The 13,006-nt window shown below is 39.8% G+C and overlaps 1 protein-coding gene across 1 annotated transcript in view; it reads right to left on the minus strand.

Moving 5' to 3' along the window:
- Positions 1–735: 735 nt before the first annotated feature.
- Positions 736–13,006, minus strand: part of Cse1 (chromosome segregation 1) — a 125,360-nt gene continuing 113,089 nt past the window's right edge. Inside the window, exon 11 of the mRNA XM_080274211.1 lies at positions 736–2,578. Within this exon, the coding sequence (XP_080130337.1) occupies positions 1,098–2,578 (1,481 nt within the window). The 3' untranslated portion in view covers positions 736–1,097. The remainder of the gene's footprint in view (positions 2,579–13,006) is intronic.

Below are 13,006 nucleotides of genomic sequence, written 5' to 3' on the forward strand. Positions count from 1 at the left end.
TGGGTAAGGCCAGAAGCTGGGCCTGAACCACAGCCTTGCCCTTCACACACTGAGGACGTAGATGACGTAGCATCTGTCATCTCTGAGGCAGACTTTGAGGGCTTCCCGTGGGAGGCAGAGGAGCTGGAGATAGAAGAACAACATGAGGGAGTACCCCCACCTCATGCTGAGAGGTTCTAAGTTCTTCCAAACACCATCCCACTCAATTCACTTAAGCAATTTCGTCATAGGATTAAAGTGAGATCCCTTAACATTGCTTATTTCTATTTAATACATGCACTGAATATTCCTAAATTTGTATGTTTGTGTTTGATGGTGCCTAGATAGGTGTAGGTAGGGTGCTATGGGGGCGGGTTGGCCAAAGTCCAGACCCAAATTAATTTTTCACATAAGAGTTTTTATTCATGTATCATGGAATTCGTAAATCACGGCAGTGGTCCAGACCCAAATTGCCGCAATTTACAAGGATTGACTGTATCCTTGTAAATTGCCGCAATTTACAAGGATTGACTGTATCTACAAATTTTCATACTGTATCTAATCCATCACTGGATTTTCACCCGGAGTGAAACTGCTGTATGAATGATGCAATAATATAAACCACAACTCTAAGATTTCCATCAACTCATAAAGAGAAATAGCTGTGTGAATGATGATGATATTATAAACCACACCTTTAAGATTTCCAACAAATCACAATGAGCACCAGGCATTATGGGTGTTGATTTCAGAACGTGTTTATCTTTTTCTTGACAACTTTCAAGGAGTTGGATGATGATGATGGCATTTTACACATTACTTACACCCACCATTCCTGAATCTGGCAAGATACAACAAGCAGACACAATCACATACTGAAGAAGTTAGTTGCTTCCATATTACATGTGCAATCTGGCATATTGGTGCCAATTCTTTAAGTCAACTTACATCTGACCAAAGTGTATTTCATGCCAATTCATTACGGCCAAGTTACAAGTCCAATCTAGCATAATAATGTCAAGTGAAGTGCCAACATATGGCTCTACAGTATCACCCAGAAGAGCAATGATGCATGTCTGTATAAAGCAGCAAACAAAATTGTAACAGCCATATAACATTCAGGCAAGATTACATCCAGCCAACTGGAGATACCTCAATACATGTGCCTGTGACTCTGGACTGAGTGTGGCCAAGCGAGACTGTATGGTGCCTGGGTGTGCCTGTGAGAGTTGGGTAAGACGCTGTGCAAGATATATTTGAGGGTTGTCAACCTGGCCAGCAAGGGGATCAATATCTCCTTTCTGGGCATGAATAAGGCGGGCAGAAGATCCCTGGAAGGCAGGTATATCCTCAACATCTATGAAGTGCTCCCCTGCAGGCAATGTATCATCCTGAGGACACTCATACAGCTTTACTACTGCCTCCAACACAGAGCCCCACTGTGCACTGTAACGACCTGTATACATTTCACTCTCTCCCAGCACATTGCTCAGACCAATGCCACAGATTTTTTTGTCAGTATCACTGCTCACCTTCTGGAGATCTGGTACAATAAGCCGATCTATCACCATCGAGAACATGTTGGCCTGTAAGGTATCAATGATCTGAATGAGCCGTGCAGCAGAGTGTTGGCAAGCAAACAGACTCATGAACACCAAAAGTGACTTTACATATTTTGTTGTCTTACTTGATGTCAGGCGACGGAACATGATGGTGAAAATCTGGCTCCAATAATTATCAAGCAACTCTTTGGGCATGTGAAGAAGCATACACTGGATCAGGTAGAAACCTTCATGATCATTAGTCTTGGAGGCATTAAGTTTGTTAAAGACCCCTAGTACTGCCTCCAATTTTTCCATCCGTATTATCTGAACATGAGCCTTTTCAATGTATGACTGGAGTAATCTAACCATGGGTGCAACATATCCTGGACGTTCCCATAACACAGGCATGACAAGGAATGGAAGCAAAGACAGGTATGCCTCAGGAACTTCTCCCTTCTGCCTTTCTAGCAACAAGGAAATTATTTGAAAGATGTATGGAATTAAACTATCCACCTCATTTTGCAAAATCTCTTGGAAGATTGGAAAAAGGTTACGATCAAACTCTGCCACAGCCCCATCAACAGAGCCACAAACTGTCTTGATAACTAGTGAAAGTGTTTCAAAAAGGTAGTGAAGGAAATGTGGCTTGGTGGGATTCTTGGCTATCTGCTGGAGTTTTACTATCAACTGGGGAACAACCAAGCCTGCATGCTGCATCAAATCCCCCTCAATGATGCTGGTTACACGCATCATTGTCTTCATAATATACTCATTCTGCTCAGACTCCTCCTTGCCCAACACCCCCAGCAGGTTGCCATAGAGTGTTCCAGCCAAGGGGGACACCTCAGCCTTCTGCACTGCCGGTTGATTGTTCACACGAAGAAGTAATACCTTGTCAATGGCAGCAGCAGCGTAGGTATGGACAACTGGGGACTGAGAGGTTAGTAGACGTGTCATGTCAGGGATGCACACTTTGACCGCTTCGACAGGCAGGGCACTCCGGAAACTGATGACATATTTGATGACCTCAGCTTTTAGTATTGGGAGATGGTTCACTGGAGAGGGAAATATAATATCTAAGTTAGATAAAAGATAAAGAGTAATGACAACACACAAAAAAGTAAAGTTCATAATTTTTGCAAATGTTAAGCTCTCCCAAATTAAATGCTCTCATCCTGTCACCATCCAAAACATTTACAAGAATTCTACTGTTTTTTCCTATTTTTCTTAAGGTGTTCAGCTACCAAATAATGAAGTAATATGGAGAATGTTCAATAGAGCAGTGAGCCATGAAATGCTAGCTTTCAATACTGTATCTTCAGTTTATTGTTGACATCTCTAGACAGTTTTACTCAACCTGGGAAACCTTTCAAAACAGAAGTAGGTATAGCTTTCTTTAACCCTTAAAAAAATATATATACATATATATATATATATATATAGCAGTAGCAAAAATAACTCAAAAAATACATTCTCATGCTGCATTTTATATATGTGTATACAGAGAGAGAGAGAGAGAGAGAGAGAGAGAGAGAGAGTTACATAGATACACAGACCTTACGGTCCCTACGAGGTGGTCCGGCCTTAATACTAATATGTCTTAATACTAATGCAGTGCATAGGAGCAGGAGAAAAGGATAGCACAGCAGAAGGCTCTCTCCCCCACCCTCCAGACCCTCCGGCATATGCCGTACAGGAAACAAGAGAGGAAGTAATACCTTGCAGGAATGAAAAACCTGGAGGAATTTTATAAGATTGGCAGAAAGTAGAATAATATGGAAAAGGAAAATTTGGGCATACAGCCACATACTTACTCTATGCATGCAATTTTTATTTTTTTATCTTTTTTATCAAAAGATGAATAAAATGTTTATCTATTATATATATCCTAAAATATTGTCTGTGTCTAATAGACAGATGAATGCAGACGCGAATATGCAATAATTGCTCCATCCTAACTAAACAATACCAATTGCGTCGAGATACATGTCCAGTCTCTTTTTAAATATACAGTGGAACCCCGGAATTCGTACGCCTCTCTACTCGTACAACTCGGTTTTCGTAGAGCTTTTTTGCCCAAAAATCGCTCCAGTTCTCATACAGTGACCTGTTATTCGCACTAAGAGATGCGGCACCGTAGGTGCCACATGGTCGCCAGTCTGGCTTTGTCTTCCGCCAGCTATGCATCAGTCATACAGGCTCGATTAAACTTTGTGATGAATTACGTATTTTCAATAGAAAATTGTACATAATCATGGGCCCTAAGAAGATTAGTGAGTCAGCTGGAGCTAAAAGTAAAGCAGTGGGAACAACAATTGAGCTGAAAAAAAGAGCTCATTGCAAAGTTTGGAAGTGGAACCCATGTCTCCAATCTTGCCATTCATTATAGTATGGCGAAATCTACCGTTTCATCCATACTAAAGAACGGATTAACGTAAATTACATTGCGTCTTATGGAAAAAATGATTCGGTTTACGAACAATTTGCAACTCGTACAGCCTCCAGGAACGAATTGTGTATGAATTCCGGAGTTCTACTGTATTTATGGTAACACTTTCAATCACATTCCCAGGAAGTTTATTCCATTCGCTTACAACAGAGTAAATGAAAAAGTTTTTGGTTGTATCAAGATTAGCCCTCCTTGCTTGCAACTTCATACCACTTCCTTGAGTTACAGTCTCAGCAATTACTGTGAATAGCTTGCTTGAATCAGTATTACTAAAGCCTTTTAGAATTTTAAAACATTCAATCAGCTGTCCCTTGAGTCTCCGTTTTCTAACAGAGAATAGGTTTAATTCCCTGAGTCTCTCAAGATATGGTTTATTCCTCAGGGATGGGATTAACTTGGTAGCCCTACGCTACCAAGGTGAGGCGCCCAAAATTGCACTGCAAACTCTAAGTGTGGCCTGACTATGCTTTTGTATAGGGGGATTACAATATCTTTACTTTTATATGTAAAATGTCTTTTGATGAAGCCTAGGGCCCTGTTGGCTTTATTGTCGGCAGAGATACATTGATTTGAACATTTCAGATCATCTGAAATTAGTACGCCTAGATCCTTAACTAGTGAGGACTTGCTAATGATTTGGCCCTTCATTTCATATTCATATCTTTTGTTTTTCTTCCCACATTGCAGTACCTGACATTTACTTACATTGAAGGGCATTTGCCATTTTTCTGACCAGCTGATAATTTTATTAAGGTCATTGTGAAGGCTAATTCTGTTTTCTCCAGTTAATATAGTGTTGCCGATTTTTGTGTCATCTGCATTTTTAGAAATGAAGTTGTTTAGGCCAACACTGATATCGTTAATATACATAATAAATAGGACTGGTCCCAACACCGATCCCTGAGGAACACCACTGGTCACTGGAGCCCAGTCTGACTCTACTCCATTTATAACAACATGTTGCTTTCTCTCACTTAACCAGCAACGTATCCACCTATGAATATTTCCGTCAATTCCAAGTGATCTTACTTTTGTCATTAGTTTATCATGAGGCACTTTGTCAAAGGCTTTCTGGAAGTCTAAGTAGATTATATCAAGTGATCTGGTACAATCATTCATTTTAAAAAGTGTATCGTAAAACTCAATTAAATTTGTCACGCATGATCTCTGCATTCTAAAGCCATGCTGGCTGTTCCTAATTACGTTATTAGTTTCTAGGAACTCAACTATCCTATCTCTAATTAATGATTTGAGGATCTTTCCCAAGACAGAGGTTAGGCTAATTGGTCTATAATTACCTGGTTGATCTCTACTGCCCTTTTTATAAATAGGAGTCACGTTAGCCAATCTCCAGTCTGCTGGAACCTTTCCTTGTTGTAGGGACTGGTTAAAGATACATGTTAGAGGACTGCATATTACATCCACCACATTTTTCAGTATTTTAGGGTAGAAATTGTCTGGGCCGGGAGTCTTATTACTGTTCATTTTATTAAGTTTATCTCTCACTTCATTACTGCTAATATGCATGTCATTTAGTGCATTTTGGATTGGCATCTGATGCTCTTTGTTGATGTCATTGGCGTCTACTGTGAAAACTGAACTGAAAAACTTATTTAAAGTAGAGGCAATTTCCTGATCGTCCGAGATAAGGGCACCCTCGTCACTGATAAGTGGACCAATGCCCGCCTTGAGTCTCTTATTGCCGTTATTGTATCCATAAAAAAGCTTAGAATCCGTAGAACTTGTTTTTGCTATATCAATTTCAAATTGTCGTTTGGCTGTTCTAATGAGTTTTTTAACTTTTCTTCAACTACTGATATACTGCCTTGTGACTAATTCACTGGTGTGACTTTTGAGCAAGGTGTGGAGATGGTTTCTTTCTTTAACTGCTCTGCTAATATCGGCTTTAAACCACGCTGGTTTGTTTCTACCCTTGTTTTGTCTAGATTTCACTGGCACGTACTTGTTTTGAGCAGTCATGAGTACGTGCTTATATTCTGCCCACATTTCATTTCCATCATTAATTCTTTCTATATGTTCAGCTAGTGTACTCAGGGCATCCCTTAGGCCATTAAAATCTGCGTTTTTATAGTCCGGCATCTTAGTTTTACTTGTGCACTCATATGTGAGAGATTCATGGAAAATCTTACGAGATTATGGTCGCTAGATGTTCACCCAACCCACAGTGAGGTTTGAGACCATATCTTCATTTGTAGTGATAACAAGATCTAAGATATTGCCCTGTCTTGTCAGTTCCGTGACACATTGAAATAAAAAGTTTTTCTTTTGTCATTATTACTGCTACCGGTAACTGTATTCCAATTTACTGACAGCAAGTTGAAGTCGCTGGTAATCAACGTTTCGTCCCCATCGAGTACTTCCTGGAAGGTACTATATAGTTCTGTGTCTTCCTCTGGAGTATGAGTAGGACGATGGTAGACTGTAACAATATTTATATTCATATATTTTAAACGTAATTTGACACAGACCAGTTTGGTGTTCTGTCCACTTAAGGTTACCTCTGTTGGGTTTAAGTGATTTTTTACATACAGTATATCCCAACACCACTTCCTGGGCATCCATTTTCTCTGCATTTATAATGAAATTTATACGAGTCTAACTGGCATTCAAATAATAAATCTCTATTACCTATATCAAGATGCGTTTCTGATACGGTCATTATATGAAATTCTTCGACACTTAGAAGGATTTTAAGTTTGTTAAACTTGTTTCTAAGACTGCAAGCACTGAATGATAATACTTTAATTTGCTTTACGGTTGGCTTTGACTGTAGGGCAAATCTGTACACACCGTCTCCCCGGGAATTATGATTTAGTTTCCCTGGGTCAGTGAAGGGGTGGATGAGGTGAGGGTGAGGGGCGGGGCTGGGTTTAGTGAGTAAATATTGCGCTCCAATCGGATTGAGCCGGTGAAGGTTTATATCCAAGGGGTGGTTGGGGTTGATTGCTCATGTAATGCCACTCAGGGATGAGTGAGGCTGGTCACTCTCATCTTAAATGTCAGGACCAACCGCCTAGCCCCGGGCTCCTATGCTCCTCATGGGGCAATGTAGGATTGGATGATGGATGAATGAATGGATGGATGTTACTTTCAGTTTAAAGTAATGGAAAAAACATTGCTATTGTATAAATAGCCTTTAAAAGAAAGCCCCAGTTCATTTTTACTTTCATTTTCGTACATAGCATAAATAGGTATAACTGAAAATATAATAAATCTATATATGATGTATCAATGGTAGGCCACTTTTTTGCCTTTTATTTAAGTACGTTACTTAGGTATACCATGTAACAATGTAAAAGAACATTTGTTACATTATCCAGTAAATAGCTTTTTCCTGTACCTTCGGCTCTAAGCTTCATTAATGCAACACCGACATGTATATGATTTTTTTTTTTTCCCCATATAAGTATACTGTATACTGACATTACTGGTACACAACAAAACCACTCAGACTGACTAATATTATTGAAAACAGTATATAGTGTATTGCTATATCATAGACTTTTGTTAACCTTTCCTTCGTCTACCTTTTTCTTATCCAAAGTAGTGGGAGCGGGAGTGCCGCTACATTTTATATCAAGGAGCGAAAACAGGAACGCCACTACTTTTTTGAGCTAGTAATGGGAATGGGAGCGCCACTACTTTTTATTAGTACCATTCCCAGCACTGTATATATATATATATATATATATATATACATATACAGGTAATCCCTTAATTCACGCGAACTTTTTTCACGCGATTTCAGTTATCCATGAATTTTTCGTACAATAATTAAAACAAAATTATAGTATTCAAATAAATAATTTTAATATACAAGAGAAATAAATAAAATATAAAAATGCCTACCTGCTGCCTGTGTGCATACATATATGTATATGTGTGTGTGTGTGTGTGTGTGAGGGAGGTCTACCACATACCACACAGTCAATTTGAATCTGACGGTCGAACCATGCGTGACTCGCGAATTGTTATTTGTGGCTTATTTTTCTGCCTTCCAGTGATTGCTTGCCTTGTCTGCCAACATGGGGCCTAACCGTAGTGCTAGTGATGCATGTGGTAACACACCAAAATGCACTCGTAAAGTGATGTTGCTGACAGAGAAAGTTAAAGTGTTAGACAAACTTAAGGGAGGAATGTCGGCGACAATTCTCTGTCAGGACGATTCCCCGTCATTTATTTACATACCAGTTTATTTAGCAAGTACAGTACATTAGTTTTTTACTCATATGAGTTATAAAATCCCCCTGAAAATTAGTTATTAAAGTATTAATTAATCAATAATAAGTATATTTATAGAATAACAGGGAATCGTCCATGTTTTGATGGTGACTTGACTTCATGGTGAACTGTCTCGGAACCGTGTGTTTGGGGTGAGTCAACTGTTCTTACAATAAAGAAGGCAGAACGTAGCATACGGGAGGCAGTGAGGGCTAGTGCACCAGACTGTGCTAAAGTATCTCCACCTACGCCTGTGAACTGGCTCGGAACCGTATGTTTGGGGTGAATGAGTCAACTGTTTGGACAATAAAGAAGGCAGAATGTAGCATATGGGAGGCAATGAGGGCTTGTGCACCAGACTGCTGAAGTGTCTCCACCTATGCCTGTGCTTGTCAGGTTTCAGTGTTAAATTTCTTACATTTTTGTTGTTTTTCATACTTTATGCTAGTTTATAAGGTGTATGTAGTGTATAAACAGTATTATTCAGATGTAATATACTTAGTGGATATGCGTAATTATGTGCACACAAGGGCAGAACGTATAAGCGAATTTACCACATACGCGAAGGGTCTGGAAACGTAACCCTTGCGTGAATTAAGGGCTTACTGTATATATATATCTATATATATATATATATATATATATATATATAGATATATATATAATAACTTATTTCCACTGCTCTCACCCTTGACTTGTGTCCTTCCAACAACGTCCAAGCTTCACTTCCATACGTCAGAGTGGGTATCAAAATACTGAAAGGCAGCAATTCTTTATTTTTGTGCTTACTTCCGTATTTCTTATCACTGCTTTCAATGAACCAGCAACCTCTCTTCCCTGTTGTAACTTTTTAAGCACTTCATCCTCTAAACCTCCATCTTTGTTCATCACACTGCTCAAGTACTGGTACTTAAATGCACTCACATTTTCCATTTTCTCACCAACCAGCTTTATTGTCTGTTCAGTGACTTCATTTCTCTCAAAGACAACAACGTTACAAACTGAACAACCATGAAGACATAACATGTCCCTGTTTCAATCCAACTTTCAAATAGGAAAATTCACTCAGTTCACCACCCACACACTCTGCAGCAAGGAAAAGATTACAAAGCAAACATAGTGAGAGAGCATCAAATGATAAGAAGAATGCAAGAAATTACTATGCCAAGGAATGAAGAGAAGAGGAAATGAAATATACAAAGGATATATTGTAATCACTAAAATTAAAAGGGAACCAAATTGTTCTACAAATGTGTAAATACCACAATGAAAGTATAGGATTCTACAGTGTGACTGAGAGAGGGGGTAGTGATATATGATAAGAATGAGGATACGAGCAAACTAATGAACAAAAGGCTACATTCAGACCATAATGAAGATGTGAATTTATGGCATATGGTGAAGGAGGGAGGGCTCTGCAGTTCTCTGCTGACAAAAAGGAAATTGTTACAACTGATGATGTAATTACATGTGTGACAGGTCACAGGGTCAGATGGCATTGCTGAATGGATATTAACCCTTCGAGATTTTTGGCCTTCCGCCGATTGTGTCTGTGGCAGATTCAGCCTTGTACACATTGAGTGCACTGTCGTGCAGCGATATTTGTACTTAGTCGGCCACTGTACACTAACTTATTATGGTAGACTAATGAATCTGGTACCATTTTAAAGCTAAATAGTTGCCTTTATTGTAGTATAGCTGAAAAAAGCAAATACGATAGCTAAAAGGGCAATAGGACAAGTAAAAGTTAGCCAAAATGAAAAAATCGCACACCCTTCCATACAAAAATATTTGTAAAAAATAAAGTATTAGAGTTACGTGAAATTTGATAGCACCAAGTCAATCTAAAGTAAATTCCCTTTCTATAGATATATAGATTATCGCAATTTATATTACTTTTCACGGAGAAAGCTCTTGCTGTCACGCAGGCAAATATCCATGCTAGTAATACCGATATTATTCATGGTAAGAAGCTATTTATTATGCATATTTATCTGATGCACTCATCACTATAAAAACAGATAGTTGGAAAAGGATAAACAAAATGGTACATGTGGAACAAGGCCAGACAGGAGATGAAAAACAGGCAAAAAGAAAATATTGTTTCGTATGACTCACATTCGAGTCATCAGAATCTCAACGGATGGATTTATGATGACTCAAAATCGCGTCATCGGAATCTCAAAGGGTTAAAAGAATGTGAAGATTGACTGATACACCCAATTTATAATATGAACAGGGAGATGATGATGGAAATGTTAATGAACAGCATAAAACCCTCAAGAATAACCTCTTGAGAGCTACTTCAGAGTGTGGATGGATAAGGCCCCTCCGCCAAGACATAAAGCAACTTGGTGGTGAGACGAGGGCATAGAAGCTGCAGTTAAAGAAAAGAAGGCTTTTCTGGGAATGGAAAATGGGTGGTAACAAAGAGGAATATTTGGCTGTCAAGCGTAAGGCTAGAAAAGACGTTTACAGGGCAAAGTCTGAGGCACAGAGACTTTTACATGATAACCTAAATAGTGTGGAATGGAAAAATATTTAAGGTGGCAGATAAGATGAAGAGGGAGAATAGGGATACCATAGGTGATCAGTGTGTGAAGAATGGTGAAAGAAAGGTAGTGGTGAACAGTGGGGATGTTAAAGGCACCTGGTGTGAGCACTACAACAGGCAGATGAGTGAGGAGTTTGACTGGGACAGAGAAGGTTTGGAGCCAGCAGATCCAGTGCCTGGCCCTCGGCCACTGATTGATGCTGCTACTGTGAGCATGGCAATAGGCAGGATGCTGATGGGGAAGGCACCAGGTGTGGCTGAGTTGACTGCTGAAATGATGAAAACCTCAGGAGATACACGAGTGTGGTTAGTCACTGACTGCATATGATTATATATGAGTGTGTTGTCTCAGATAACTGGCTGAAGAGTGTAACTGTAAATGTGTACAAGGGGAAGAGTGATGCCCATGAAAAAAAAAATTATAGAGACATAAAGCTTTTAGACCAGATAATGAAGGTAATGGAGAGAGTTCTAGAAGGTATGATTTGAGATAAAGAAAATACTGATGAGATGCAGTTTGAGTTTTTGACTGGCTGATGCCATATTGACTGACAGTTTCAGGAAAAATATATAGGAAAGAAAAGGGAACTGTACTCTGTTTTTGTTGATTTGGAAAAGGCCTTTGACAGAGTCCCTTGAGAGGTGGTGAGGTAGGCAATGAGAAAGCTTGGGATCAAGGAGTGGCTGGTTAAGGTGGTTATGGCAATGTATGTTGCTGCTCACACCAGGTAAGGGTGAATGGAGATTTGAGTGATGAGTTTTCCATGAATGTTGGTGTGCATCAGGGGTCAGTCTTAAGCCCCTTATTGTTTATCACTAGTACTTGAAGCCCTCTCACGTGACTTCAGAAATGGGCTCCTGTGAGAGATGTTGTATGCTGGTAATTTGGTGTTGACTGCATAGAATGAAAGGGAGGCAGTGGAAAGATGGAATGGGGTACATGGGGAGTAAATGCAGATAAAACAAAAGTGATTGTATCTAGGGCTGGGGACAGTACTATCAATGACGAGGAAGAGTGGCAATCTGCGATTTGCCACAAGGGTGTGGGAAATAATTCCATCTTGTGCAGTGTTTGTGATAAGTGGGGGCATAAGAGATGTAGTGGTATAAGAGGTAGACTGTGAGATAATGCTGATTTCATGTGTGCGGTGTGTTGGGGAGAGCATGTGGAGATTGTCAGGTGTAAATGGACTGAATATGCCAGTGAGTCCCTTGTGTGTGGGGATCAGTTTTTTCATCTTGGAGACATGTTATGTGCTGGAGGTCAGGCTAGAGTGATGAGTGGTTGGAAGAAGCTCAAGGAGTAGCTGCCTCTCCTGACACTGAGAGGGTTCTCCTTCCATGCTTGGGATCTTTGTAGGCAGCATGTGTTAGGAGAGTAATGCTGTATGGTAGTGTGACCTGGGCAATAAAGGATGAGGATATTCACAGGCTCAAACTTACAGAAATGACTATGATTAGGTGGATGTACAGTGCATCCCTGAGTGTGTGGCCTGGGGGAGCTGGGTTTACGACGGAGGAAGAGTTGAGAGGTAGGATAGGATTGGAATGTATTGGTGTTGTGATGAGGAGGGGTAGATTGAGATTGTTGGGACATGTGGAGAGGATGGGGGGTGGCAAATGGGTGCAGAGGGTGAAAAGTGTTAACGTTAGGGGTAGGGCTGTGAGAGGTAGACTGAAAAAGACCTGGGATGAGGTCACTGAGTGTGACCTCTGGGTTAAGGGACTAAATATCTGGGCTGCCAGAGATCGAGGAGCATGGATAGCCGCCAACGCATGCAAGCATGTTGGATCCTTCAAAAACAAAATGAAACAAAATGTTAACTGAACACAGGAAAGTTTGGAAAAGGGCAAATATAGTCAATTTATAATGGAGATGATAGAGAAGATCCACTTTATTACAGACCTGTATCCTTACCAACACTGTTTGCAAACAGTGTGAAAAAATTATCAGAAAATGGTGGATTAAGTTCCTACAAGAAAATGAGGTACTAACGGCAAAGCAACTTGCATTCAGGGAAGTGTGACAAACCTACTGAACTTTTAAAGCAGAGTGGTAGATATCAAACAGGAAAGAGAAGGCTGGGTAGACTGTGTCTACCTGGATTTGAAGGTGTTTGTAGGGTGCTGCACAAAAGACTGCAATGGGAATTAAAAACTATTGAAGGAGAGAATGGGAAATTTCTGGGATGGTGACAGTTGTGAGGATTAGCAATATTATTTGGATAAACAGTATAG

The sequence above is a fragment of the Coenobita brevimanus genome, chromosome 57 (genome assembly GCF_032717465.1).
Source record: "Coenobita brevimanus isolate Jiangsu-jjx chromosome 57, ASM3271746v2, whole genome shotgun sequence".
Taxonomy (NCBI): Eukaryota; Metazoa; Arthropoda; class Malacostraca; order Decapoda; family Coenobitidae; genus Coenobita; species Coenobita brevimanus.